Source organism: Galendromus occidentalis, unplaced genomic scaffold (genome assembly GCF_000255335.2).
Source record: "Galendromus occidentalis unplaced genomic scaffold, Mocc_1.1 scf7180000077485, whole genome shotgun sequence".
In the NCBI taxonomy this organism is placed as follows: domain Eukaryota; kingdom Metazoa; phylum Arthropoda; class Arachnida; order Mesostigmata; family Phytoseiidae; genus Galendromus; species Galendromus occidentalis.
This window is the reverse complement of record NW_003805473.1, coordinates 363,509-391,371: the sequence shown is the minus strand read 5'-3', so window position 1 is coordinate 391,371 and position 27,863 is coordinate 363,509. Positions and strand designations below refer to the sequence as shown.

Genomic DNA, 27,863 nt, shown 5'->3' with positions numbered 1-27,863 from the left:
CTCCAAGGAAATAGCAGACAGTCCGGCGGAGAGGCTCGCCATCGGGACTCAGAACAAAAGCGAGTGGTCTTCAGTCCGAACTTGACAGTGGTGTCCCCCACGGCCCACGCGAGCGACTGCTCAAGTTATTCCCTCGCTTCGCGGCTCCGGAAGGCGTAAACGAGTGAGGATGTGCGTCTGCATTATGAAGAGCGGCGAAAGCAGCTTTGAGAACTCGCTCCGCGTGGCGCTCTGACTCTGAGGTCTCTCACGGGAAGGCCGTTGAGCTCCTCGGGGAGTTCACGGCTCAGAGGCGTCGAGGCCCCGGATGGCATGGGGACGCCGCGTCGGGATGACCCGTTCCTATCTCGGGCCCCAACCCGCCCCGAATTTCTCGAGAACATATCCATTTGATCGGATCGAAGGCTCGGGACTGGCGCTATGAGCGATTCCCGAGCTGGAGGTTGCCCTCCCCGCTCCCGCGAATTACTGGAGGAATAAAAAATCGGGAGTCTGGAGCACGCCTCGGCAGCTGATTCTGAAACTAGGATCGATCTACCTGACTGGACAGAGCGCCGACGGATCGTTTCTCTGCCCATGGTATCGAAGCCCTGATGATTCCCTACGATTCTCCCTCGTGACATCTCCCGAAGAATCGGCGACTCTCATTATGACGGGCGCTCCGCTCAGTGGAACCCATTATTCAATGAAATTTTATGATCGAAACCGGCGTGCGCGTCAGAACTGGGCGCTGCGAGTCGCTCAGTCTGAAGACGCACATTCGAAAGGATTTGGTATTTACAATCGTTCCGCCGAACTCGAATGCGGCTCGTTAATCACAGGAATTGTAAATATCGAAACAGATAACACAAAACCTGTCTCAGAGAGGCGCGATGCCGTCCAGATTGCTTATTTGAAAGGTGATCATGGGCCATCGACGATGAAATTTGAGTTTCATGGATGTCGACATCACTGAAAGGCTTCGCTTCTGACGCCACAGTCAGTCGACCCGGCTCGTCAGATGCGCAGAACAGACGAGCGAGGCTCAGAAAGCAGTATTGAATGACCGCCCACAGGAATCTTTCTGTCGATTGGAAGCTGTAGATCCCACTTCTACGATTCTGAAGAACAGGGTTTTCATCGATTGGCCATATAGTTCGCGGATGCCTAGAATCAGGACGCAGAAGATCGGAGACGAATAAATCGCTAAGTTTATTTTTTTGATGGTTCCAAGCGGTGGTGGCATGGTGTTTGAAAAAATGGTTTCTTTCTTTTTCTCTCTCTTGAATTTTTTCTGAATAAGTGGAGTTTACACATAACTTAATGAGGTGCGAAAAGAGCGCAAAAGTCACAAGGATGGAGGATCAGGACATTATCGTTTCCGCCTATGTACAAATTGATTCTGTCTACTTGAAAAGGACCGGTCGAAGGAGATTCGCTGTTTCTCCGTGTTTGGATAGACAATTCCGATACCAGCTGGACAGCTTCTCCAACTCGATATCAACCTACCTTCGATGGAGCATCCCAGCTCTGGGGTTTCAGCGTTGGGACGGATGATTCAATCCAATGAAGTGTCGTACAAGTTTAGAAATTTCAAAATAAAGTCCCTAAGATGTTTTGAAATGATGGTTCTAGATTCAGAACTTTTTAATCCTGTTGAAATTCGCAGCTCCGTAAGCACCACTTCCGAAACCATTCCTTGCCCCGCCGAAGCCTCCGAATCGGTTTGCACCGAAGCCTCGGTTACCGCCGAATCCACCACCGCTACCATATCGAGAGAAGCTACGACCGCCACCTCCTCCCCAACGAGCCATGTCTTCCAATTTGGGGTTGACATCTTGCTTGGCTTCCTTGAGGACTTGAACGAGATCTCTGGCTTGCTTAGAATCTTTCTTCGTGAACATCGTGAAGGCAGTTCCTGGAAAAAGTAGAGGAATCCCGTGAGTATCAAGGTATCGACGCCTCCTCGCCTCCTCGAGTCTTCTCGGAGTCATCGCGATAAACCATGTGGATGATCCAGCCGCGGACGGATGATGCTTACCAGTCTTGTTGGATCGTGCGGTACGACCAATACGATGGATATAGTCTTCAGAGTTGTTCGGATAATCATAGTTGATAACGTAGGCGATGTCATCGACGTCTAGAATATGAAAACGTCAGGCCCATTCTCAAGTGAACCCCTAGCCGAGATGGCACTTGGTCCGATGTTCAAACACTGAGAGTGTCCGGCGTGCTCAGGCGATACTCTCGTGACCTCGAGATTCCGCCCGAAGACAGATCGGTATTGAGACTCCAGTTCCCTCCTGCGTGCGACCGACTTCAGCAGATTCTCCTCTTCTTGTGCTCAACTCGGCTGGCTTCGACTTCGTACGCATCAACTTCTCCGCCACAACATCTCTGTTGCACAAGGCAAACGTGTCGAAAGTCGTCGAACCACTCGTGTGTGACGAAGCCTCACCGTGTCCCGTCCTCAACCCGCCCCAGTCCCTCCCTCCCCCCAGGCCGAGCCGCGACGGTTGAATCCAGCACACGTTTCACCGAAGTTGTTCACAGAAGAGGCAAGATACTCATGAGAAACATCGTCAGCATCCACCCGAAACAGAGATTGCTTCGAAGAGCCCATGCCGACCGAGGTCGTGCCGGCCCATCGGATGTCCTCCGACCCGAAGGACATCGACGGACACGCCGACGCACCGATCGACTGGGCCTGCAACTTAGGCAACAAGGCAAGCTTCTCTGCAGCGTACGCGATTCGCTCACCGAAGAAGGAAACCAACAACAGGGCGATTGGAGATACTACGTGACGTCACAACGAATCCTACTGTTCCGTCGGATTTCCGTGGAACTTCACTCACGGCCCGCAACAAGGTAACGTAAGAAGAGACAACCTACTACGTCGACGACGCAACTCCAAGTAGTTCTCCCCGTCGAATCCTAACCAGCCCTTTGTCGAGATCCTGTCAGCGTGGTTTCCTGCGTGCTTGCCTGTTTGCCTACCTGCGTGCCACGCGCGCGCTTTTGCGTGGTTCGATGCTCCCGATGCTTACCGTATCTGGTCGTTCCGTACGCCTTTAGAAGGCAACACGCAAGAGCGAAACAGGCCTGGCCGTCAGCCAGAGCCGATCCGGAGTCGAGTGCCGCCTAGCCCACCCATGCCCCCGTACTTACCCAAACCTCGAGCAGCCACGTCTGTGGCCACCAGAACTTCGAGACGCCCACAACGGAATTCTGGAGGGGACAAAACGCGAGTTTCAGAAATGTGGCGACGCGGAGAAGGGGAAGACGCTCCGCAATGATCCATCATCGAGTTATCCAAGTATCCTATTACTCACGGTAGAGAATTTTGTCTCGCTGAGCCTGATTTTTATCACCATGAATGGCCTGCACGCTGATCCTCTCTTTCCAGAGATGATCGGCTAGCTCATCGGCCGCCCTTTTGGTCGAAGTGAAGATTATAGTTTTCCTGTTACCGCTCCCCTGCTTCTGGATATCGCCGTAGAAGTCCATCAGTTTCCTGAGTTTGTCGTTCTCTTCGACGATTTCAACAATCTGGGTAATGCGGTGATTGGCGGAAAGTTCCAGAGATCCAATATTGATCTGAGCGTAGTCAGTCAGCAGATCCGAAGCGAGTCCTTGGACTTCTTTGGGCCAAGTAGCGCTCCACATCAGCGTCTGACGATCGGGCCTGATCTGACCAACGATCTGACGAATCTGGGGTTCGAAACCCATGTCCAACATGCGATCGGCTTCGTCCAGCACGAGGTAAGTGCAACGACGCAAGTTCGTGGTACCCGACTGCAGGAAATCGATGAGACGTCCCGGAGTAGCGACTACGATTTCGACTCCGCGACGGAGATCACCGGCCTGAGGGCCTCGCTGTGCCCCGCCGAAAACGCAAGTGGAACGAATGCGAGAGTCACGGCCGAATTCGACGGCGACTTGTTGAATTTGTTGGGCCAGTTCTCTTGTTGGAGCGAGAACCAGAACGACCGGACCGTCTCCGCGTTGGAGACGCGGCTGATTGTTGATGTGAACAATAGCCGGGAGAATGAAGCCCAGAGTCTTTCCTGAGCCCGTCTGGGCAATTGCCACGAGGTCGCGGCCTTGGAGCGCGATCGGCCAACTCTGACTTTGGATGACGGTCGGATTTTCGTACTTTTGAGCTTTTACAGCGTAGTCGACGTAGCTCGGAAGCTGAGCTTCGTCGAAAGTGAGGATCGGATTGGGAATGATTTTGTTCGAGCCTGTTCGCATGATGGTGAGCTGATGCTTGTCGCGCCACATGCGGATCTCGAGCGCATCGCGTGCCGCGGTCGTTGGATGCTCGCGATAGAAGTCCCTGGTGAAAGGCTCCAACTTCTCGCGAGTCCAGTCGACGGGACTCAGAGGCTTATTTTCCCTGTCCGTACTTGCACCCCACTTGGCTCGAGAGCTGTCCCTTGAGAAGGCTCCACGCGAACCCCCGCCAACACCGAAACTCCGGTGCTCATAAGGTCTGAAAAGAGAACACGTTACGTCAGTGAGATTCCGTAATTCGAATCGAGAGAAGACAACAGCCCGAACGGAGGATGATGAGAAGGGCGTTTGCCAACATCTGGATCCGAACTCGTCGCGTCGTTGGATCGTGAGTCGTGACTCATCGCTACGACGCAAGTCCGTCGTAGCGCATGGCAACGCTTCCTTGGAAAACTCCGGATTCGGCGAATCGACAGATGACGAAACTGAACGATGCAGCCGGCGAATTTGCCGAGTCATCGCACCCCGATCGGTGTTATCGATCGGACAGTTGACCCCGCGGAATCTCGCAGATCATGCTCGAATGCACTAGATCTGCACACGAGGAGTTAGGCTTCGGAGAATGATGGTCATGGCGGCCATGTTCTCGCACGATGACCCCGAGCATCACACGTGCACTCGAAAACGGCAGCGTGGCTGAATAAGGACCTCGTTCGCCGCGGAACAGAACGTGCCTCGACTCGCGGGGCATCGAGAATGCCCAATGCCTGCATGAGATCCGAGCTCGCGACTCAGGAATCGTCCGTCCCGGATCGAGACCGTGCCGAAGCGGAGGCAGTGGACCCGACCGAGTTAGGGATCGTCCGCGACCGATCGTCTAATCGGACGACTCGCTCTCGAAAAGTGGGTCGTCCTGTCTCACGCTGCCCCTGGACTCAAACGACGTCAATTACGGGATCGAGCCTGCCGAGAAGCGTCGAAATCTATCGGGTTTGAACGCCGCCATCGCTGGGAGCGTTGCCCTAACGTTATGCCTAACGCGAGGATCTAATACTCCAAACACTCTTTCTTGGGGTAAAAATCTCACGCTTTCGCGCTGTCGGGGGAACTTACTTGGGAGCGGATCCGTAGGTCATCTTTACGCCGATTGGAAGTTACGTTTGATGGAACAAATTACAATTTCAGCTCTCAACGAGGGATTCGCTGCCTTCCTCGAGGAATGGCTCAGAGCAAAGTGACGTCAGGTCGGCCATCTTCGCCGCAAGTAAGCCGCAGCCCGCCCAATTCAAATCGATAGCTAGGGCTTTTCGAATTTTCCGGAATGGTCCAATGTCGCGTGCATCTCTCGGAGTTCTGGATATGAGCTGATATTCTCTTATCAGGGAGAATCAGACTCTCGAAGCCGTGGAAATCGGCACCAGAGTCGCTGATGCAGAGCTCGGAGGGGGGAATCACTGTTTTGGCGGGAAATTTGAATTTTACCGTTGAGGCGCAATCGAGACATAATTCTCTCAGGCCTTCGAAAGTGCGGCACCCTGCGGGAGAGGCATCATGGAGACAGATCAGCCTGCTCCTGCATCGGAAGTGATCCGAGAACTCTTCGAGCATGATGTGAAACGATACATTAAGTTTGGCTTGTAAGTTCCCTCCAGAGCACGTTTGCTCTAATGATGGTTTGGTCATTTGTCCAACGACGGTCTGAAGTCTGAGCTGTGGTTACGCCTTCCCGCTGATGGAGAACTCTCTTCCATTTCAAGGGTGAAAACCACGGAACCCCTGGTCAAGGCATCCCATTCCGCCTCCGCCGACAAAATTCGGGAGCTAGGCAAGAAGCACTACGCCGTGTGTGCGAAGCGTTGCATGGACAGAATGAGTGAAATCTTTGAACAACACCGTATCCTCGAGAAGAAGAGAGAGCTCGATAAACTAGCCGAGCAGCAGATGAGCCTCGAAAATATGCCTGTCAGGTTGGTTCCGGAGCCGAGGGATGCGACGAATGCGCTACCGAGATTTTTTCCGTCACAGTTCGCGACCCGTCGCATATCCTACGGTGGTACCTACTCGGGTCTATCGATTAAAACCGGGTGTGGAAACATTTCCAGAAGACTCACTGGCTCCTTGAAGCACGATGTTTCCATCGTCGCGGACGTGATCAACACACGAGAGTTGGAGAATGACATGAAATTGTTGGACTCGTTGAAGAGAAAGCAGGAGACGCTAGTCGATCAGATCACCAGCGTGTCTAAGGGTGGAACTCCATGATCGTCGGTCCTCCGATCATTGTAAATAGTTTGTAAATAAATGAATGCTCCAGCGGCAGCCGGCGCTCGACTCTCCGAGAATCGGGAAATCATTGGGCACCTTTCAAAAAAGGTTCCGACTGCGTTTGAACGGAGCTGCACTACTTGCAGCATACGGTGGGGGGGGGGGGGGCGAAGTATGCCCGGAGCTTTCTGCATCCTAATCTACCTACCTCCCGAAGACACAAAGAGATAATCGTAACCGATTTATTCAATCTATACAGGATGCCTTCGGACATTTACATTGGCAGCCGTATTTACATATGCATTCGAAATATGGTCGTTGTTGTTCGTCAGAAGAAACCGGTGGTAAAAATAATTTGTTCATCCAGTAAATATATTTCGGTAAAATTCTTCCGTTAAAGGAATCGTCCACTACAGGCTTGTTATGTACTTCGGCGGTGTAACACTATATTTCATCGTGAAGCGTGATCGGTCCTTGTCGGCGACATTGTGACGTCTTCTCTCGAGGGAAGATTCAAGTGCTCGAGTTGCGGGATGCACGGCTTCGGATGATTTTGATTCGCGTGATCTTCTCTCAGAGAACGCAGGTAACTTCCCCCAAGCATGTCCCGTTCTTGCCATCGAATCCTCTGGTTCCGTGACCCTTCAATCGCGCCCATCGCACGATTCGTCATCGCGCCAGAGACTCACAAAAACGATCCGAAGGTTTAAGGCACTTGGATTCGAATGTACAGCTCCCGGAAAGGACTTCCACGTCCATCAACGTTCTTGCCTGTGTTCACGTATCAGCAGTCGTTGTCGAAGAAGCTGGAAATACAAAGGATTTGCACCGTCATTTCCTGATCGGGGCGAGAGTCTCGTTGCAAATTCCAGCAGCACCTTAATCCATAAAATATCTACGAGTTACGTGATTTTCATACCGTGCAAATCCATTGATCCGTCCGTATCCGATAGAGCACCATTGAAAATATATGTAGATTCCTAAAAATGACTTGACCGATCAATGCGAAGTTGGCGGCGTCGCCAAATGATCGATCTCCCTCTGCGCTTTAGACACCGACGTTTTGGCCTGGGGGGTTCTTTCACCGACTTCTTTCGCGAACATTTTCATTTTCTCTTGGAAAGTCAATTTCTCGGGTCCTACTGGGGGACTGCTCTCCTTCTGACTCTGTTTCGCGCTAATTATACGCTGACGAGGATCTCTGCAAGAAATATCGACTCTTCAGCTCTGGCCGAGGCATCATCGTGCGACGTGCGAGCGAACTCGTTAGGATCGGAGAATGCCGCTCGAGCCCGGACCAATGACTCACCTATAGACCTCTTGACTCCCTATGACGCCAGGCGCCTGAGGCGAGAACGTAAGTTGAGGCTGATTCAAAACTTCGTCGATGTCTTCCAGTGTGTACTTTTCCGCTTCCTGCGAATCTTCAACGATCCCCGATCGTCCCCCGTTGACGATTTCCTGATGCGGAGGTTGCTGCTGGTCCTGTACCTGATGATGTACTTGTTGAACCTGATGCAGATGTTGATTCTGTTGCGCTTGCTCCATTTGGACTTGCATGGCCATGTGGTTATGATAGTCGTCATTTTCCATCATTTGTTCGTCTTCTTCTTCCTCCTCATCGTAATAGTCGTCCTGCAAAATCGGTCGGTGAATGATCGGGCATCTAGGCCACTCGATGAAAGCTAAATGAAGGAACACTGGTTGAAGACTCCAAGTTCAAATACCTCATAGTTATCGTAGGACACTTCGAGATGAGTCTCATGGAATGAAACTTTCTTCTTCGCTGGAGGATTGCTTGGTTGCTCTCCGTGATTGTTATTGTTGTTGTTGTTGAAATTTGTGTGCTTCAGATTGCCCTTGCTGGGACTGTTCAGGATGCCTGCACAAGCGAGAGCATGTTGGCGACCCATAAAATTTCGTCCACCTCCTCCTCCTCATCATCGACTTCCTCTCCCTCGCTCGGACGGAAATGGATTCATCTGGATTCATATAATTTACGTACCATTAGAGTTTTTCAGAACGGATTGGAGAGGCTGGAGTCCCGTCGGCTGAGAGTTATTGTTGTTTGGCGCGGTCGGCATATCGAGCGGCGGCGGAGGAGATTTGGGCAAAGGTGGAGGGATGTCCTCTTCCTCTTCAGCCAGGGTAGCCTTTTTCAAGTTCGACGTCATTTCCTTGGGATTGGCAGAAAAAGCGGAAATTAGACGGGTGATCTCTCTAGATGACCAGATAACGGTATGTTATATCCAATAAGATGATTATATTCCCTCGTGCTCTAATAGCTAGTCTACGAACCTCCATCTCTTTTTGTTGGGCGGCTTCGCGTTCTTCCCGCAGTTCCTGCTCGCGCTTCTGTTGTAGCATGTGTTTCTGACGCGCTTGCTCGATGTTGTCCTGGATTTGGGAAATGCGTTCCCTGTCTTGGTGTCTTCTGGCAGCCAAATCTTCTTCGTCGTCCTCGTCGTCGCCTTCCATTGCTCTCCTCTGGAACTCGCTTTCCAGACGAAGACACCTGAGTCTCTCTTCCTGTTTTTCATCTCTATTTGGCATCGCTGCGAGCTGTTCGATCTCCTCGTCGATGCTAGCTCGAATTTCCTCACGTCGCTCGATTTCCCTTCGTTCCTTCTCCTCGCGATCTCGCGCAGCTTTGCCGAGAATCCCGTTCGGTGCCAATGGCATCTGCTGGCCGACACCTTCGTAGCGATCTTTGATTTCAACCTTCCGCGAAACCTCCGAACGGCTCTGAGCGGCTTGTTGCGGCGGCTGCTGGTGGGGGGTGGCCACGTGGGGGGTATTCAACGCGTCTGGATGGCGTTGAGCGTGAGCTCCTGGCTGCGATTGATGGGACGCTTGCGGTGCTTGTTGCTGGTGCGGCGCAGACACCTGTTGCTGCTGTCGCATTTGACGTCTGTGGACCTCTTCGCGCATCTCGTCCATTTTCGCGTCGGCCCGTAGTGAATTAGGATCGGCAGATCGCTCACCGCGGACGGTCTGTTCCGAAATCGTGGTCTCTTGCCATTGCAAGGTTTTGACTTGTCGAGACGGCGACGGTCCCCGGTTGGGCGGTATGTGGTTCTGATATTGGGGCGGAGCCAGGCCGTTCTGTGTTGTACGGGACTGGGACGGCGGGGGCATGTGATTGTATTGAGATAAAGGCGGTGGATTATATTGCGACTCCGGAATAGAGTTCTGAATATGATGATTCTCGTATTGCGCTACGTTGGGTCCCCCCATGTGCGGAGGCGGCGCCTGTTGCGGACCGTACGCACCCATCGGCGGTTTCATCGCCTGCGGCTGGTACTGACCATAGATTGCGCTCTGGTGCATATTGGCGGCCGGCTGCGCGACTTTTCCCGGCAACTGCATTCCCCCGGCCGGAACCGGTCCCCCGTACATCTGATGGGGCATGGGGGGCGCAGCGAATTGATTAATGTGAGCGCCCGGATACGGATGCTGCAGATGCGCCGCTGGCGCTTGTGACACGTTCTTCTGCTGATACAGCGATATGTTCTGGTAGACGCTCTCGCCGTAATCGTACTCGCCGCTCCTACGGGGCTGTTGATATACGCCGGGAGCGGGTTTCGGTCCCAGGGGAGGGGCGTTCGGATGCGTCTGGGGTCGATGGGGCATTTGTTGGGGCTGTGTCTGATGCTGGGGCTGAGCGGCGACCTGCGGCGGGAGTTTCGGTTGTTCGTAGTGGTTTGGCAAGGACGACACGCTCGCCGCTCGGCCGTTCTCGAATAGACCCTGGGGCTCGGTCATCGCTTGGGGATAACCTTGATTCGGGACCATCGGTGCTGGATAGTTCAGCTGCGGTACCGATTTACTCTCCTGGATTCTCTGTTGACCCATCGGCTGTTGATGCATGGACGACATGCTTGGCAGGGTGTGGGCGTTCCGGGGATCGAACTGGGACCCGGGATACTCGATTCCCATCCGTGAGGGGATGTCACGTTCGCTCACGCGCCTCACGCTCTCGCGATTCGTCATCGGGGATTGCTGGAGCAGCCCACCGAGGCCGTGCAGTATGGCGCCTTGCTTGGCAACCTCGAGACGAGCGACCTCACCGGTTCGCGTCATGAGCTGAGCTGCCATCTCCTGACTCAGACCAATGAGCGAGTGATTATCCACGCGCAGAAGATGATCTCCCGCTTGCAGACGACCGTCGAGATCCGCTGCCCCTCCGGGAACTATGCTCTTGACGTAGATTCCCAGATGCTCCTGCCCGTAGCCCTTGGCAGCTATGATGGACAGACCCATAGAGTTGTTGAGTTTCTTCAGGAACAAAATACAGATCTCAGGCTGCTGCATCGGAGCCTGCCGCATCTCGTGGCGCGCGGGGTAGCCGGGTCGCTGCTGCATGATCGCCTGCGGATGCGGCGGCGGCTGATTGTGGATCGGCTCCTCGTGGCCTCCGTTCGGAGGCATCTCCCGCGAGAAGGACGGAGCTCGCATGTGGATGTCCTGATCGGACATGTAGATCGTCCAGAGGCCGATCGATGTCGGCTGCAGCGTCAAACGGCAAAGCCCCGCGTTGGTAAGAGGCGCCAAAAACTCCGTCAGTCCGGGTGGAACGCCACGAATCGCTTCGCACGAGTACCCGTCTTCGGGAAGAAGGAACGGAAGCTGAAGATCCGGGTCCTCCTCCAATCTGACATCCTGCTCCGGTTTGGCCGCTTCTTGACTCTCCACCATTTTACAGATCTGCTCGACGAAGTGACTAGAGAGAGGCGGTTCTCCGTTCTCTACGTCGACCTGGTAGCGTTCCAACAGGGCTCGCAGCTGCAGCGAGTTGAGCTTGAAGCACGTCCGAGCTAGCTCGGCGGCGTATTCGGGCAACTTCTGGGTCTCCAGCAGGTGGGCCGCTTGGATTATTCGGCTCAGACGACAGTCCGCCGCCAATTCGAGACCTTCTTTCTCTGCCCACGTGACAACTTTCGAGAGACGCTTCTTCAGACAAGAACCCCAGAGATGATGACACATGTTGTGGTCGGAAGACGCGTTGAAAGCGGATTTGATCGTGGCGTTGAAAACCCACATGTTCAAGAAGTGGAACAACTGGGAGAACAGCTGAATGGTCAGGGCTGCGTTGACGCGGCACCTCCTCAACAGCGTCATGCTCCCGGACAACACGTTTATTACGTCCTGAATGGCGCCGTCCACATCGGTTTTATCCGTCGGGTTCCGGATGAACGGGGGGAGGGCGCTGTCCAGATCGGCCTGCAGGCAGCCGACGAGACTTCCGAAACAGAGACGAACGCCCTCAGCCAAGACGTCTTGTGCGTCGAGCGTGTACGCGGATAGATGACGGTCGTTCTTGAGGAAATTCAGGAGCTCGGACGCGTTGGCCAGCCAGAACGACAGGCAATGGACGCGGTGTTGCGCCATCGGAGCGGAGTTCGGAACCGGCATGTTGCATCGTTCCTCGACGCATCGATGAATCGACGACGCCACCTTGTTGATGACCTTGGTCAGACGTTGAGCTCTCTCGTTGGGCGAGCACTCCGGTCTGAAGTGAGTTGAAGCTCTGTATCTCGCCGCCATGTAGAGCGTGTAGGTCGGAGCCAGTTTGAATTGAACCTGAGCGGGATCCAGACGGCTCACCACACTGTCGAGGAAGACGTTCTCGTCTGCAAAAAGAGAGACGGATTATTCCACCGCTGCCCCAACAACATCTCTGCGACCGTGGAGATTTCTGACATACGCGGAGCGGACTCTTCTGAATCCAAGATTTCCCGGCAGCATAGAGAAACATGCCAGGAACTGATTGGAATGAGAGAAAATAATCACGCAGGGAGGAGAACTTCATCGACACTTACGATCTTCCCAGAATTCGAGGACTGCCGGCAAAATTGGATCTCTGAGCTGCGGCTGAGGATGCGGCACATGACTCGGACCCATCTCCAGTTGGCTGCCATCGCTGTTCGTCGATGGATGACGTTCGTTGTTCTTGGAGTCGTACTCGCCACTCACCGAGGCTGGCCGAGGGCCCATGGGATCGATCTGCAATCGCGATGTCGAACCGAGTTAGCACCCGCTTCGGTAGACGGTCGAAGAGAGTCTTTGACTCGGATTCTCGCATGCTAACTGGAAGCCTTCGGCCTGGGATGCGATAGGTGACCTTAGCCGGAGTCGTCGGATTATCGGTTTTATCGAGCGTGATGACATCGAGATCGAATGGACCAAAACAGCTCGAAATTTCCTAATCCACGTGCATATGATAATTCGAGATTGATGAGTTCCCTCTCGGAATTTCTCAAGGACGCTCCCGAGATCCCACCCAGGCGCTCGCGGTCCGGTCGGAGCTCCAGAACCTTCCGATCCACACCTCTGTCAGCGGAAGTTTCTGTTGCTCGAATCGAAAGCCCTGATCTCTGATCATCTGGACGACTGGACGCACAACCTACCCGCCGAAACAGATTACGTTCTTCGGGACGGAACATGTCCCCACAGTCGAGGTTTGTCTTCTCGTTTCATGATGAATGATGCTCTCTTACCCTTTGAGGTTGCGGATTCTGCATGGCTTGCGGGTAGGCCGCCATGGCGGGGTCGACGAAACGGAACGTGTGCAGCTGACCAAGCTTGAGGATCGCACCGTGCTGTAGAATCGTCGTGCTGCGTATTAGCTGTCCATTGAGGAACGTCTCAGCGTTCGGATCACCGCTGGGGGTCACCGTCACGACTCCGCCTGCTCAACACAGAGAACGAATATTTACTCCAAATTCGGTGAACGGGTTGAATCACAGAAATCGTGCCGAGTAGCAGAGTCGCTCTCCGCTCTCCACGCGTCCGTCTCGCATTGGAATCGTTCTGATTGAGAGATTCCAGCGCTTAATCCCTTGGCTCGACGCCTTCGCCTCTCGACCTATGAGCCGAGCATTGGCTGCCTGACCGAACGAGTAAACCGATCTTGGGAATGAGCAAATCGCTGGAAAAACTGGCTCTGGCCTCCCGGCTCGGTGGCACAGACACCTTCGGAGTCGGTTTCGATAGGTCCAGCTCGTCGAAGGCTTCGGAACACTCGACGACGCGGAGAAGACCTCGTGGAACTCGTGAAGACTGCCGGAGGAACTCACCTTGAGTGTGAGCGATGACGCAGTGCCTCGGCAGAAGCCCCGGCAGCTCGAGGCTCTGTTGATGTGGGGGAACGATGCCGCCGGCGCCACCGATCTCCGTCATATCAAGAAGCAATCGATGAACGGCGCCTTCCTCGACCGTTGATCCATCTGAAGTGTGGGGTGAACAACCAATATAGAAAACGTACATCGTTCACGATCATCGACGTCCTCTCCATTCTCTGCGTGAGTGACTGACTGACTGGCTGTCGCTCCGGACTATTCGCCAGTAGCTTGTTGGCTCGAGGCGATTTGTGTTGTAGTAGTATTCGTCGTTGGCGAATTCACTCGTTAGTTCGTTGCTCGTCGGCCGACTCTCTCACCAACAGCACACCGCCACCAACACAGCTACCACACTTATCTAAACAAACTCCTTCGAGCTCGATGATCCCGGACCAGCAGCCACCAAAGCTGTCAGAACCAAGCTCGACAGAACTGGATCGTCAACAACTGTTCGGACCTTCATATTCCGAACCAGATTTCGAGGGAAGTTATTTCTTTGGGTAGGATGCGATTCAGAGGACGCCGGATTCCTTCAGGTTCTCGAAATTGATTCCAAGTCTCGTCTGGCATCACGGTCCCGGAGTTCGAGCCCGGGCCTTCAAATCAATCGATTCATCCCGGAGTATCTCTGTGCCTCTCTACCCTAAATGTACGCAACAGGTTCATGCAGATCATACGGGCATGATTCGAAGCATTCGAAAGCGCAGAATGAATCGTTCAGAGCGATGAAATGTTTACGTTAACTTGACCGATGAGCAAACACTGAGCGCGGCTGCTTACCGGGCGAAGCACGGATCTCTTGCAGGTACGGTAGTTTGTCAAGACTCATGCCGTCGGGCAATTGAGTGTTTTTCGTTTTCTTCTTCCTTTTGCGAGGCTGATAGTCGTGAGGTCGACGTCGGATGTGGAACGACAGCGTTCCTTTGAGTCGATTATGCTGTCTTTCTATGGCCAACGGGCAGTCGTCGTCGTCGAGAATATATTCTTTCACAAGGGACGTGTCCGTCGGGAGACTCCCGTCCGCCGAACCGTTCGGAGGGTGCTGAACGAATACCTGAAATGGCGAGACATGACATTTTTCCGAAGGGAGGAAAAAATCGACCGAAACCGAGTAGAGGGACTGTATTGGAATTCAAATCAAAGCCTACGGTGGGCGCTCTGCCACCGGCGAGCGACATAACCGCTCACGTAGAGCTCCCGTTTACGGGATGAATTATTCAGATACCCGAGTCGGATAGCTGCGGCGTGACGCGTCGCTCGTTTCGCCGGTCGCTACGTTCGTCACTTGGATTTTTTCCTCATTACCGACGATCCCTACTGAGCCCGGAATGAGCTCGAATTCCACGAGACTAAACTTACCTGAACCAAGCAGTACTTCACCGGGTCTTCGTTGACCATTCCGTACTTCTCGAGAATTTCGCGCACCACATGAGCGGCGGAATCTTGCGTGGACAGCAGCAACGTTTTGTACGGCACGTCCTTATTCAGACTCTCTCCGAAAATCCTCAGAGTTCCTCCGGCGCCCGGACCGCAGACGGCGCTGCTGATACCGAGGGCAGCGCTTTCCTCGCGGAACTGTTGGAGTTTCCGTTCGAGCTTCTGCTGTCGTCGTCTGCGCATAACCGCCTCTGCATCGAAAGAGAAAAATCGATTGTTAAGCATTTTCATCTGACAGACAAACCGAGTCGGTCTTTCTCCAGCTCCTCCGGTAGAAACCACAACATCTAGCGAGCCGGCTTCGAAGCTCGGATGCTCCGCGGGACCCCGGTCGTCCATAGAGCCTTTGAGGCAGGGCAGCCAAGAGTTCGAACAACCGTTGTTGTATCACTCCGAACACTTACTACACAAACAAGACGTGTTCACTGCGAGTCGACGCATACTGACGAACTGGAGGCTCCCGGGAATTATTCACAAACAATGTTGGCACTTAACGAAAGTTACGATCTGACGACGCTTCTACGGTCGCTGCGAGTCGGTTGCTCACGCGGCGGCAAGCTCTATCTAACCGGTTGGACTCGGTATTTTCGACAAAGTAGACGATCGTCACGTTCCACGGAGTTCCTGATCCAGCGTGCACAACACTTTCCCTTCTCGAACTCTTTCACTCGGACGGACGGGAAACAAACAAAGAGCGCAACGGTCGAAAAACGTCACAGAAGAAGAACATCGCATTTAAATAGCGTGTCTCTTTTCCTCCGCTTGGTAGCGTCACGGCGAGCTGACCTCGCCATCTAGAAATTCCGCGACGTTGACGCCCTTGTACACAGGAGCAGTCGCTCACTACGAGCAACGTCACTGCTCGTGAGCTGAGCGATCGACTGAACTTCAGTCACTCGACGAGAACACTGGGATCAGCGAAGATTATCGGTGAGGGTCGATGCCGACTCTCCGGTTGTCTTAATTCGATCGGCTCGAGAGTCGGTGTACAGCTCCGACATCTGTATACAGGTCTATCTGTTTGGGACCATCTTAGCGTTCGCGGGTGCGTGTCTGTGGCGAGGTGAAGAGATTGAAAGATTCCCCCGACCTGACTCACTCCCTCACGAGGATCGGTAGTCGGCGTCCTCATCGCTTTCGACTTCTCCGAGAAATATGCGATATCGAATAGCATCGGGAAGCGGAACTTCCGTTTTTCCCCTCGGGTCGAGTACAATCACCCTCGAGTCCCTTCTCTCCTTCGATAACTTCCTCCGAGCTTATTAGGGGGAGCGGAGTTTATCGTCATCGGTTGGTCCCTTGCGAGCTCAGAATTGGAGGAACGAGAATGGAAAGAAAGGTGAATCGATTCTGAATGCGTCTCCTGCCCCTCTTATTGAACGTTTCGATTCTGTCAAGGGATCGGGACGCATTCTCCGCGTCTCGGCAGGCATCACATATCAGGAATGTCTCCGCTAGAGTGAACGGCAACGAAATCTCTATAATTACACCACTATTGAACGATGATTGATCAAACAATGGCCAAGCGGAGGGCGGGTTATCCATCATTCAATTTGTCAACAATCGATATCGACTGGGTGAGTTTTGCTCAAGTACTAACCTGGATTGGAGATGCTTCGAGTGAAACTCGTTTCCGGCATTTCTGTGTAGAGTCTCTGGGCGATTTTCTCGTCGCCGTTCTCTTTTATTTGCGATGCGGACTCGGCTTGTTTCTTCGCTAGCTTTTTCTTCTCGCGTTTGGACATGCGTTTCTTCTGGAATCGCAGTGAGTTCTCTTCGTTGAGACGAGGTAACTGAAATGAATCGAGCTTGCTGTCAGTTAGGTTTTCCCCGCCCCGGCGCCGCGAACATGTTCCTTAAAGATGTATGTACACTGAGTCTTCGTTTCCTTTTGTCTTTACCCAGGTGTTTTTGTTTTATCATAGACCGGAGGCACAGTTAAGAAGCTCAGTCGCTCGGGACGGCGCCCACAAAACATCTAGCGCGTTCAGGCGCGAGCTGCCAATCGTAGTGGATATAAATTCTTCTCTCTATGTCGATCGATTATTCGAAAGCTCGCGCAGGGAACGATTTCTTCGCCCGGATTCTTCACGAACTTTATCTACGGCCTGCATTACGCTCTACGATCTCTTGCTTTCGGGACGGTTCGTCTCTTTTCGGCGAGAGCTGTCGTTCCGATGAGCTGAAACGTTTCTCGGCGAAACCGTGTGACGTCAGGGATCATTTCCGCAACAACCTGAACACGAGTGCCAGCTTCCCCGGTCACAGTAGGGAGGATCGTGGGCCGCCTAAAATGGGACCGCTACGGATCTCGCATCCGGACGAGCGGACTCCGCATTTCCTCGAATCCCGAGAGCGAGGTGTGTAGTTTCCAAGCGACATGGTGCATTGGAGAACTCCGTTGGAAGGGAGGTCACCGTGCTCCGGACGGGAGGTTTTCCAGAATCGCCGCGATTAGTGAGCTGACAGAATCAGAACTCGATGCCACATCGATAGGAAGTTTTCATTCTTTGGAAAAATAATGACGACCGCCCCGATCCCATCGCGAGTGAGCCGTGTCACCGATGACAGCTTGTGCAAGCGACGCAGCTCACTGCATTGGCTGACCCTTTCGTCTCGAGCCAGCGATCGTTGGTAAAGCATTCGATCCGTGGTCCTGGTTACCTGCTCCTCATAGACAGTGAACGCAGCCGCCGCCTGCGAAACGTCCACCATACGCACTATCAAAGTCCGCTTAATCCGAGGCAGCGATACTCGCCTTTTATAGAATCGTGTTCCCACGATCGGGTACGATATTTGCGCTGATGTCAACACCCGCCCTAAATGTATTTAATCGACAGAAATAAATGAGCGTGGGTTCCAGCGATAGGTAAGCCACAGTCATCAGGCAGACGGGATATCAAAGCAGCTCTCCGGAGCATATCGAGATACAGTAAAAGCTCGTTACTACGAACACGAAGGGACCGACGAAACTGGTTCGTTGTACCGAGTTTTCGCTGTAACGAATGCCGCTCAACACTATCCCTATGGCGAACTGGCCAAAGGAGGAGAAATTCCTTGTTCGTTGTACCGAGAAATTCGTTGTAATGGGGGTCGTTATAACGAGCTTTTACTGTAGATCATTCGCCGGAAATATTTGTGTCGTCTGGATGTACTCACGTAGCTCTTAGCGTCCATGCGTCGGAAGAGGAACCGACCCTCGCGATCGTCTTCATGCCATCGGAGTTGCACGACTAGCGGGCGCTGATCGTCCATGAGCTTTCTCTCATCGCCGTTTTCGTGGATTTCGTAGAGCGCATACTGCGAGTAGTCTGGAGCGCTCAACATCCGGATATCCGGCCGGAATTTCTCTATCAATGTGGGAACCACATCGCGGACGGTGGCTGAACTCGCGACCCGGAGACATTTCGTGACTACTCTCTGGTCTGCATCTTGAAAATAGAATCGCATGACTCCGTGGAATTCCAAGTCCTGAAACGAAATGAGAGGAGAATTCAGTTTTCTTATCGAGGGATATTTCCATCGAATCGCGCCCGGGAACCATGGGTCTCCCTTCCGGAAGTTCATCCATCGGTAGAGTATTATATATGCACATGTTGTGCATGTTGTATTTCAATAGCAAGCGACGAGAATTCTCTCCGAATAATTATCGTGCTCCGATTCGATCACATTCTCCCGACCCGGTCTGCGGGTGAGACATCCGATGCCTCCATCCACTTAGCGGTAAAACAGCTTTCCCGTCGCCTTCATTCCATTTCTATGAGTGAAGCGCTAACGAGGCTTTTAGCGGCGCGGCGGACGATGCCGGCTCGACGGTATGGCGGCGACGCTCATCTACGGTACGGCATCGTTGTGAGCGGTGGTGAGTGTATTTCAATAAATGAGTGTTCGCTGCATCATCTGCATACGATCATTTGTAGCTCAGCATATTTCTGGCCCGTCGACTGGGCGAACGGCGGCGCGGTGGCAGGAGTTCACCACGCCATCGTCGTCGCTGTCGTCATCGGTTTTCCCTAAATTGGTTTCTCCCCATTCCGTGCAGCGTATAACCCAGTTTCTTCTTTTCGATTCTCTTCAAATTTCTCCAAAGCCGTTTGTGAGGATTGCCGCTTCCACGAAGGATGCGCGAGTGGTAGGGCGGGCGGGCAGGCAAGCAAGCAGACAGGCCGCTGACTGGCTGCCGGGCAAGCCGACGACTGAATGACTGTGTGCACTTGGGCATCACTTTGCCGAGCGATCTCGTTCAAGAGCCGTTACTGCATGGACTACAAAACCACTGACAATAGCACCAGCGTAACAGCGATATTCAAGATTTATCCTTTCGAAACGGGGCGTGGAAAGTGATTATGATGATGGTGGCGACGTATAAGTTCGGCACCCGAAGCTCACGGCGCATCTTAAGCGTTTCGCCCCGTCGCATCATATTTTCCCTTTAATTGCCTGCAGACACAAACGGTCGGTCGGCTTTTCGTCCAGAAAGGCGGACATCATCCGATATCGACAATCACCTTCCCACGACCTCGTGAATCACCCAAGACCAATGCGGAACAATCGTCTTTATCGAATATTCCTATTTATTTCTAAGCTTGACCACCTGACACCAGGCGAGTTTTTGGCCGAATCAGCTCCGTGATTGACTCGAATATTCGCTCGCTCCTTGAGAGCGAATTAGAGCCGAGCAACGAACCCTCCCGACGGGACTCAAGCGAAACCATATTCCGAGCTCCTGCATGCGTGCATGCATGGTAAATGGTAACTATCGGACAGCTCGATGAACATTGGTGATTAGTCTTCAGATCGATTTCCACCAAGCTTTCGGTAAATGACCGTTTATCCAAACATCGCCAGTCATTACCGAGCTGATTTATTGTATTTAACCTACTCGTTCCAGCTGCTCCAGACAGAACCTGTCGTCATCGGATCTGTCTCGTCTCCGGAATCAATTGGTTGCTCCCGTCTTGAGCTCTGGAGTCGGAGATGTACTTCCACCCGAAGACGAATCGAGACCACTCGCTGCCTTCGCCCCCTAAAATTGATTCCTCTGAATAATGGGTCCAGAAAAGAGGGAAATAATTCGGAGCCACTCGGAGCAGCGGCTGCGGCCGGACTCGCATGGCGGCATCCAGCGAGTCAGTGTCGACTTCGGCGCACCGACGAGTGTGTGGCACCACCATCGCGGCAGAGACGCTAGCTGACTGACTGACTGGCGGTATGGATAAATCCAGTCCGAGGTCAATGTCCCCTTCCAGATGATTCTCTATCCCAGTTGTGGTCCGCAGTTTTCGGTTCAGTCGGACAACTTTGTCTTCTGGACACACTCCACTCAGTCGAACGGATGATGTTGGCTCCTGCCAACGCCGCTACGTCCGACCAACGTCGATCGGACATCCTAGACAACATCGATTGGATGGACGCTACGTCGAGTTCCGACATCGCGTGAGGCCTCCCGTATCTTCCTGACCGATTATGTGTCCTGACGACCGTAAAAACTCGAATATGTGATCTTTTCTCCGTTTTTTCTGCGTCTTGTCGAGAGCTCGCGAGATTCCCGACACCCCGAGCTTGGAATGCACGACCGTCGCCAATCAGCTGAGCAAGGAACAACAAGATAGCTCAAATGACCGACCGCCTTATCGAAATGGCCGGGGCTATGCCGACAGTAAAATCTCGAGTTCCACACCTTCGATTCCGGCCTGCCTTCCGCTGGCAGTCGAGTCGGCTATGTCTCGAGTCTCGACCTTCCAGAGGCGATCGGTGATCGAGTCATCCACGGGAACAGCGAGGAATTCTGCTGGATCGGCACGATCCTTTGTCGAGCCGCTCATAGGCCCATGGATACCGATGGTTTGGCTGTATGTTTTGCTTTCGAGATGCGAGATCACGAGCCAGACCGGGGATGTAGAACGCAAATCCTTTTCTGTAGAACGGCTGATTCCGATGAAGAACCTTGCGAAATTCCCCCGAGGATCAGAGAGATACCCGCTGCAAGAGTCTTCCCGCCGGGGAGCTCCCGGGATACGTCATTCGAATGGCGACGCCTTCGTTATTCCCATTTCGACGAGAGGAACTCTCAGCAGTGCAACGGCGCGTAGGCCATGCGGCTCGCCTCAAGGCGGAGCACGTGTCCTAGTGGTTACTGTTGAAGCTGTGGATCGCCGTAGGCGATCTGAGTAAATGAAATATCGGAGCCGGAAGGAAGCTAGCGAGCGAACCATCGGTCAGAGTCTTTCGGATTCTGATTTTCGAATTCGTTTCTCGAGCTCTTTCGTTTGAATTCCTCCCCGTCCGTGACAAAATTATCGTCAAGGGTTTACCTAGTCTACTCAATGAATGAAGATGCCCACGGACCGGACGGAACGTTGAATGACATTTCGTCCGGGCGTTGCTTCAATGACTAGTATTAAGACATCGTGGTTGCAAAACACGAGCGAACGAGCTAACATGGTCACGATTCGACTAGCTCGCCGCAATCACTTGTGAGTGACTGCCAGTCAGAACGATGCTTGAGACTGATTCAGAGCTTCGGTGTGTCAGATCCGGCTAGCGGAGTACGAATGAATTTGTTCGAGAGGCTGACTCCTCTACGAGGGCACGATTTTCTTGGACCTCGAAATGAGCTCTCAAAGCTCGAGCTCAGCCGGGGCCCCCGGAAGGAGCTCCATCACCGTCAAGCGTTTCAGCTTCGTAAACGTTATTGGTCGGAATTCCGCAGGTTTAACCAAGATTCTGGGAAAGGAGGTACGGGAGAAAAGCTCCTCACGGTACCCTGGTATCACGCACAGCCTGCAAGGATCATGCGAGGGACTCTTCCGATCGGCGACTGGGAGCGATGCGGACCCTGACGGCTCCGACTTGGGCATTTCCGAGAATATGGGCCGAGCAACGATCGAACCACGCAATATAAGTGGACTGACAGCGGAGGTGACAACGCTCACCGTCGTCGACGATGTGTCTTATTGTCGTGGAGGCCACTGGCAGAAGTCTACCAGAGGCGGCTTGAATTTTGCGGGCGAGCGTTGACTGCATCCTGCCAGTTCGGCTCGTTGGCAAATGGTGATGGTAACGACTTGCTGGTGGTCTTAGCTTGAATGAAGCGGTTTAGAACACGAAACCGACAACAACTCCATTCATTTGAGAACACAGTGAGCGTTTTCTTTTCCAGACTGTTTAGTTCAGTCAACAGCAGCAGCAGCAGCCCAAAAGTTTCGTTTGTCGTCATTCATGCCGTCGCTGGAGTCGAGAACGCTGCCGGTGCCGTCGACGGCGCGGCGTCGTTGTCGTCAATAAGCCGAACGAACGACTGGGATCCATGGGAACTGATGAGAGTAACGCGACATGAGTGCATCCCGTGGAGCCTGGGAAACGCTAGATCAGGTGAAGCCATCAATCTGTGAGCCTAGATCCCGCGAAACCTCGATCCACTTTGACATAACAATGCGAGAACGTTCTCTCATTCACGGGAGAGCCGTCATCGTCGTGAACGGCACAAAATCACGTCAGCGAATTGTTTCAAGATTAGGGAGGCGACTGGCTCGGTTTTTCCGGTTAATTACCATATGCACACGTTTCTAACAGCGTTAGGGGAACGTGGAGAACTCCTGTGGGAAGTCTGCACCGAGTTGACATGAATGTCTAGATTGGATCATCTGCGGATGACACTAGTAGACTCCGCAGATCAGCACCGACAAGTTATTATAATTACTATTAGTAGTATCGTAATTTTTATCGATGCTTACAGAGGAGGATTTCCATCGAGCAGCAACTAATGTCGCATCGGAACTGCTAATTGATTATTTCTAGCATTCTAATCGCAGTAATTTTGCTCTCTCCACTGCCGGAATGTATTGCTGCTATCCGTATACTTCTCGGTAAATTAATTTTGTCTGTAATTTCGGGAAAGTCCATGGCGATTGCGCGACAGTCTCTTCATACAATTGTCCGAATCAGAGCGAAAGAAGTTCGAGTATAGGGTTCGCAATGGAAGCATCAACGTGGTCGCCTATTTCTAGATTCCAACAGTTATGCCTTCCGGAATTTCCCAGCGAGAATTTCACCGAATCAGCATCAGGGGAAGGTCCCCTCCGATTTGCTTATTCGAGCTCCCGCGTCGATCATTATCGTGCAAGGCCCGGACCGTATGGGGTCGTCCGCCCTCTCAGTATCAGCGATCGTAAGAGCGCGACCCAATTGACGGGTATTAACCTGTTTTACTCGAAGGACTCGAAAAGCCAGCCAGTCAATCAGTCAGTCATTGATGCACTCTGAGAAGGTGAACGGATGGAATCAATAACCGATCTCTTCCTCCAGCGCCTCTGACCGAGCTCGTCGATCGGAAACCATCTCCAATCTCCACCATGCTGTTAAGCAACGTTAGATTGCGGTAAGTGTCACCGTAGTCGCTCTCTGGCCGTTCATGAGCGTCAGCGGCCCCGACGGCTCCGACGTCGTCGATCGGAACCGCGAAGGTGCACAATTTGTACGGAGGAGCAACAAGCAGGTAGCTGAGCGACTTCAACGGCAGCGAAGCTTCAGGTCACCGCCGAACGTTACGGGGTGTGTTGTTGCCGACTGACTGACTGACTTGTGACTGGCGCTTGGCTGGCGAAGAGGCAGAAAGCCGGGCAGGCTTGTTGGTTCTAGCGTCCGCTCGCTTCCTGAAGAAACCGTCGCTCCGCTCGTGGATTTGACGAAGTCCTCAGAATACTGACACGCCGCACGGTGAATCCGAATGTGCAAGAACCAAAGCATGCGCTGTTTCCTGCTCTACTCGGAACATACTCATCCATCAGTGCAGAATTGAAGAGTTTTATTCAATTTCATTATCTGAAGCTCCGAGCTGCTTGATTCAGAAATGAGGTTTTCGTGAGCGCTGACCTCCGATCGTTATCTATGTGGAATTCTCCACCCTGTCGTCCCGGATCGCCGGGAGCGAATGGTTCTCCCTACCGGATAAAATTGGAATCCACTTTTCCATAAGAGCCCTCAAACTGCTGATGTCCGAAAATAGTGTCCTAAAAAAAGGACACCGGAACTTTCTGGCACTTCTTCGTGAGGGATTCCCATTCGGACGCCCATAAACGGAACGGTAACAGAGCCGACAGCGGCTTGACTTGTGGTGTTTCAATGCCAACAGCGATTTTCGACTCTTACGGCGGAATTGCACGAAGTGCTCGATGCCCTCGGAATTGGACCATAGACGACATAGCGAGGAAAACGGGAACAGACTTTGACGAGGCTAAAATGGATGGGATCAGCTCCCCGACGACAAGCCCACCGACAACAGCGGCGATGGGTCGGTGACCCAGCGGAAGGAAAAGTTGCTGAAAACTGAGATGGATGTCGGAAAATGCTTTCTCGCGCTTGATCTGCACTGAGCCGTGAGAGGTGAGAAGTGTTCTGTCGGAGCAAAAAGGCCGCACTCGCCGCAGGAACAAATCTGTCAGATGAATACCGCTTTGCCGCCGAAGACGAGCGGGAAAACCGCATTTCCTCTCTACGATGTGTAAGGGAGCGCGTTTCTCCCACGGCTACACGAGACACTGGATGCTGAGCGGCATGTCGATTCCTCGGGGTTCAAAACGAGCCCTTGCCTGACTCTTGCGGTTTCCGAGTACGCGGAATTCATGGATCGACGCTAGACATGGTTGGAGACCGTCGAGACGGCCGCCTTTCGAATACATCGGAATTCTTAGGGTGGAGGGAACAGCACTAAAAGCCATTGCGATTGCAAGTTTCGGTTTCTCGTAAAAGGTGCGTCAAACGGCCCACGCAGACTAGAATAATTCCTCTGTGAATGCTCACGACGCGACGCTATAGCTGGTCGTGTCGACGTATAATCCTGGCGTCATAAAAAAACGATCTGGGTCCCTTTTTCCGGCCGGTCCTTGTTGAAGCAGATCATAATATTGAAAACAGTTCCAGAAGTGACCACAAATTAAATCACAAGTCGGTCAGCTAACCTGCTCGACACACAGTCGAGTAACTGACTGACCAGTCGAGCAACTAGCCAAGCAAGAACCCAAGTTGTGAATGGAAAAGTATTCCGCTACTGCGAACCAACATTATCCCAGAAGAATGTCAGTCGAACCACTGGTTCTGTTTCGGACCGCCGCCGACACTGCCAACAACTCGATTTGCCTCCGCATTAGAATTCGTGTCTTACAGTGCCGAACCGGCGCGGCGTTCGGAATCGTCCGGAGTTACGCCGAGCAAAGGAATGTAACCGTCGAGTCAATTCATGAGTCCTACACGCAAGTCACGCTTAACGTTGAACGAAAACAATATGAAAGTCCAGCCACCGAGAGAAGACCGTCGCATCGCCACTTGACCGCGTCACGTTGGCTAAGCAGTAAATCCGAGCGTTCCTCTCTGGAGCATGAAACCTCCGGGAAAACGGGGCATACATGACAATGCCGCCCTTGGTCAAGCAAGAAGATCCGTTGTCGGGAATGAAGATGAGAGCAAACTTCCGTGGATGAGAAGAATGAGTGAAGACTCCAAAGCCTTACTTCGTCAGCTCCTCAAAGAATCTCGGGAAGAAGTTCAACAGGTGCAGCGGAACCGAAATATGAGGCGATTTGCCATCCCTTGCCGGGCTTCTCGGAGAATTCTATGATTCCACGGTCTCTCAGAGAGCCCTACGATGATATTCCCAGATCGTCTCAAAACGCATCCGGAAAGCCAGCAGCTCGGCTTTCGGTACCTCCCAACGTAAACATACAGCGAAGATCTCTCATCGAGCATAATCCCTTCGTCATCGGAGCTCCAGAGCAGCGTCTAGAATCTTCGAATCGGGTCCCTATCCTGGAGACTTTGTCACGCTCGCTGTCACGACAGAGTTCTCTATTCGATTCTTTAGAGTTCCGAACTTAGGCGAAGTCCGTCAAGCGTTCCCAGGTGTCTTTCGGAGTCGCTCATTTTAAAGCCCGCCTAAAACTCGACCTTTTGCCGTACTGTATTGGAGTGTCGATCATCGAGAGCGAAGTAGCGACCCAATGGTGTAGAAGAGACTTCTACGATCGTTTATGATAAAAAAAACAATATCTCCAGAAGATAGGAATAGTGCTTCGTCGTAATTATGAACCCCGTTCCGAGAACCGGGCGCCATCTTGTAGCATCAACACCGGGCAACAGTTCCATAGAGTTGTTTGAAAGTTCTAAAACTATCCGAGACGCTTTGACAGCTCTTAGACAGTCGGCAAAGTTGAGCGGCTGAGGTCCCTGCTTCATTTGCGACCTACCTCGTTTGGTTCCGAGAGCGCGAACAGGTCTAACCGATTGGCATTCCATTGTGATATCAGGCTCCTCAGAGCTGAACGCTCTTCAAGTCGTTTGTCAAACTCTACAGAAGTCATTCTATTTCTTCGCGGCACAATATATCCTACGGAAGTGCACACAACTGTTTTATTCAGGCAGCGGAGCGCATAGTTTTCTTTTAGAGATCGCCTTCCAAATCACAACACAGAAAACTTTTCAAACATGACAATAAAACTTGCTCGCAGGCAAGCAGGCTCACTCGCTCGCCAACCAGCTCGAAGCAGACACCACCACTCTGGATCCCAAGCAACACATATACACGGCTTCTTCTTATGTCGCCTCGAGTGCTCGCCGATTGGTTCGCAACAGTCACGTGGTGCCCGATGCCGTGGCGTAGTCTCCTCATAGAAGCCTCACCGATGTGAGCACCGTCGCCGTTGTTGCTCAGGGAACGATTGACATCGGATTCGAAAACAGATTCGGGACTCGCTCGGAACGTCGACTACGTTCGGCGTGCGGAATTGGAAGGGATTGTCGAGAAAGTCCGAAACAGACGAACTCCCGGAATCGTCGCCCGGCATAGAAGGCTCAACAGGTGAGTTCTGTACTGCTGCTGGAGAAAGAGTCCTCTTCGCCGGCAGCAGCAGCAGGTGAGAGCTAGCGGCGGCGGTGGTCGGTCGCCGCTGCGAGCATGAAGAAGAAGTATCCGCTCCGGAAAGAAGGACGCGCATTGCGGCTTTGCTGGTCACAAGTGTGTCACTGGTTTGTCGGGGGAGGTATAACATGAACGGACACCTCACGAAGCTCCTGTCACTGCTCATTTCCATACGGAAATTCTCTTCTCCGGCGCTTTCCGCTGGGCTGCGAACAATACGGACCACCTCCCTCCCAAAGTCAGATTACGAGTGCATGATATCAATTCTCCAAGGGCATCTGGTCAACCGGAGCCTTCTCGAGAGCCTACCGGGTCCTTGTGCAAGTCCCAAACCGTATGCAGAGGCTTATCCCCGCGAACAATTCTACGAAGATCTGGGGATTAGGATGAATGCTCTCCGGAACGGACTTTTTCCTTTTCCCTGCTCTCCAATTCGTGACTCATCTTCACTCCTTCTGGAGATTTTGGAATCGGGCTGATGTACGGCTTTCCTCCCCTAAATCATACGCTCTTCTTCGGATGTTCGAAGCAACGAAACAAACCTTCCGCGGGAAATTAAGGACTGAGGAGGTGGTCCCTCAGAATATTTGATGATTCTTTTCGCGGGCAAGGGCGGGGACCTAATAGGGGAGACTCGAGGGAATATCAGAAGCATCTTTTTAGATCTCAACGAATTAAGGTCATTAACGCGGAGAGGTCGCGATTGGTGAAGATGGAGGAAGTCTTCACCTCTCAGGGGAACAATTATCTCGGATATCCAGTCGAATGATTCGTGGTTGGAATACTCTTCTCTATAATTATTGTACCTGCATCGATGTACGTGGCCAGGAAAAGAAGGAGAAAGTGTATCGAGATCGACATGGATGTTTGATTCAAACGCTTGGCGAAATATGTATTCCCGAGTTGGTCTTATG

General features: G+C 52.7%; 3 protein-coding genes across 4 annotated transcripts; 1 reads left to right on the top strand and 2 right to left on the bottom strand.

Moving 5' to 3' along the window:
• Positions 1 to 1,173: 1,173 nt before the first annotated feature.
• Positions 1,174 to 5,451, bottom strand: LOC100898364 (ATP-dependent RNA helicase DBP2). Of its 2 annotated transcripts, XM_003745729.2 has the most exons (5): positions 5,329 to 5,451; positions 3,312 to 4,474; positions 3,148 to 3,207; positions 2,021 to 2,119; positions 1,174 to 1,897 (listed from the first exon to the last, which is right to left on the bottom strand). In XM_003745729.2, exons 1-5 carry the CDS (start codon positions 5,349 to 5,351, stop codon positions 1,617 to 1,619), a joined length of 1,626 nt encoding a protein of 541 aa, XP_003745777.1. In that variant the 5' UTR covers positions 5,352 to 5,451; the 3' UTR covers positions 1,174 to 1,616. The 2 variants fall into 2 exon arrangements, with proteins under 2 accessions (XP_003745777.1, XP_018496015.1); XM_018640499.2 differs by lacking the exon at positions 5,329 to 5,451 and having other exon boundaries at positions 3,312 to 4,777.
• A 307-nt stretch (positions 5,452 to 5,758) lies between these two features.
• LOC100898216 (uncharacterized) lies at positions 5,759 to 6,546 on the top strand. The gene is made up of 3 exons (XM_003745728.1): positions 5,759 to 5,852; positions 5,973 to 6,182; positions 6,318 to 6,546. The coding sequence occupies exons 1-3, from the start codon at positions 5,767 to 5,769 to the stop codon at positions 6,475 to 6,477; spliced, it is 456 nt and encodes a 151-aa protein (XP_003745776.1). The 5' UTR covers positions 5,759 to 5,766; the 3' UTR covers positions 6,478 to 6,546.
• Positions 6,547 to 7,151: 605 nt separating this feature from the next.
• Positions 7,152 to 26,392, bottom strand: cno (adherens junction formation factor afadin). Its single transcript, XM_029112197.1, has 15 exons — positions 26,279 to 26,392; positions 18,198 to 18,509; positions 16,639 to 16,831; positions 14,961 to 15,229; positions 14,382 to 14,655; positions 13,560 to 13,709; positions 12,981 to 13,171; positions 12,303 to 12,486; positions 9,304 to 12,113; positions 8,710 to 9,225; positions 8,486 to 8,633; positions 8,208 to 8,362; positions 7,790 to 8,115; positions 7,400 to 7,681; positions 7,152 to 7,286 (listed from the first exon to the last, which is right to left on the bottom strand). Exons 1-14 carry the CDS (start codon positions 26,390 to 26,392, stop codon positions 7,480 to 7,482), a joined length of 5,844 nt encoding a protein of 1,947 aa, XP_028968030.1. The 3' UTR covers positions 7,152 to 7,286; positions 7,400 to 7,479.
• Positions 26,393 to 27,863: the final 1,471 nt, after the last annotated feature.

Bases quoted from the DNA above. Each gene is read 5' to 3' on its own strand.
- LOC100898364 (XM_018640499.2), bottom strand. From the start codon at position 4,734: ATGACTCGGCAAATTCGCCGGCTGCATCGTTCAGTTTCGTCATCTGTC. The intron at 3,208-3,311 runs GTGAGTAATAGG...TGTCCCCTCCAG, and splicing joins GCGAGACAAAATTCTCTACC to AATTCCGTTGTGGGCGTCTC. The intron at 2,120-3,147 runs GTAAGTACGGGG...TTCATATTCTAG, and splicing joins CGTGGCTGCTCGAGGTTTGG to ACGTCGATGACATCGCCTAC.
- cno (XM_029112197.1), bottom strand. From the start codon at position 26,392: ATGACTTCTGTAGAGTTTGACAAACGACTTGAAGAGCGTTCAGCTCTG. The intron at 14,656-14,960 runs GTAAGTTTAGTC...TCGCCATTTCAG, and splicing joins TGAAGTACTGCTTGGTTCAG to GTATTCGTTCAGCACCCTCC. The intron at 13,710-14,381 runs GTAAGCAGCCGC...CCCACACTTCAG, and splicing joins AGAGATCCGTGCTTCGCCCG to ATGGATCAACGGTCGAGGAA.
- LOC100898216 (XM_003745728.1), top strand. From the start codon at position 5,767: ATGGAGACAGATCAGCCTGCTCCTGCATCGGAAGTGATCCGAGAACTC. The intron at 5,853-5,972 runs GTAAGTTCCCTC...TTCCATTTCAAG, and splicing joins CGATACATTAAGTTTGGCTT to GGTGAAAACCACGGAACCCC. The intron at 6,183-6,317 runs GTTGGTTCCGGA...AAACATTTCCAG, and splicing joins CTCGAAAATATGCCTGTCAG to AAGACTCACTGGCTCCTTGA.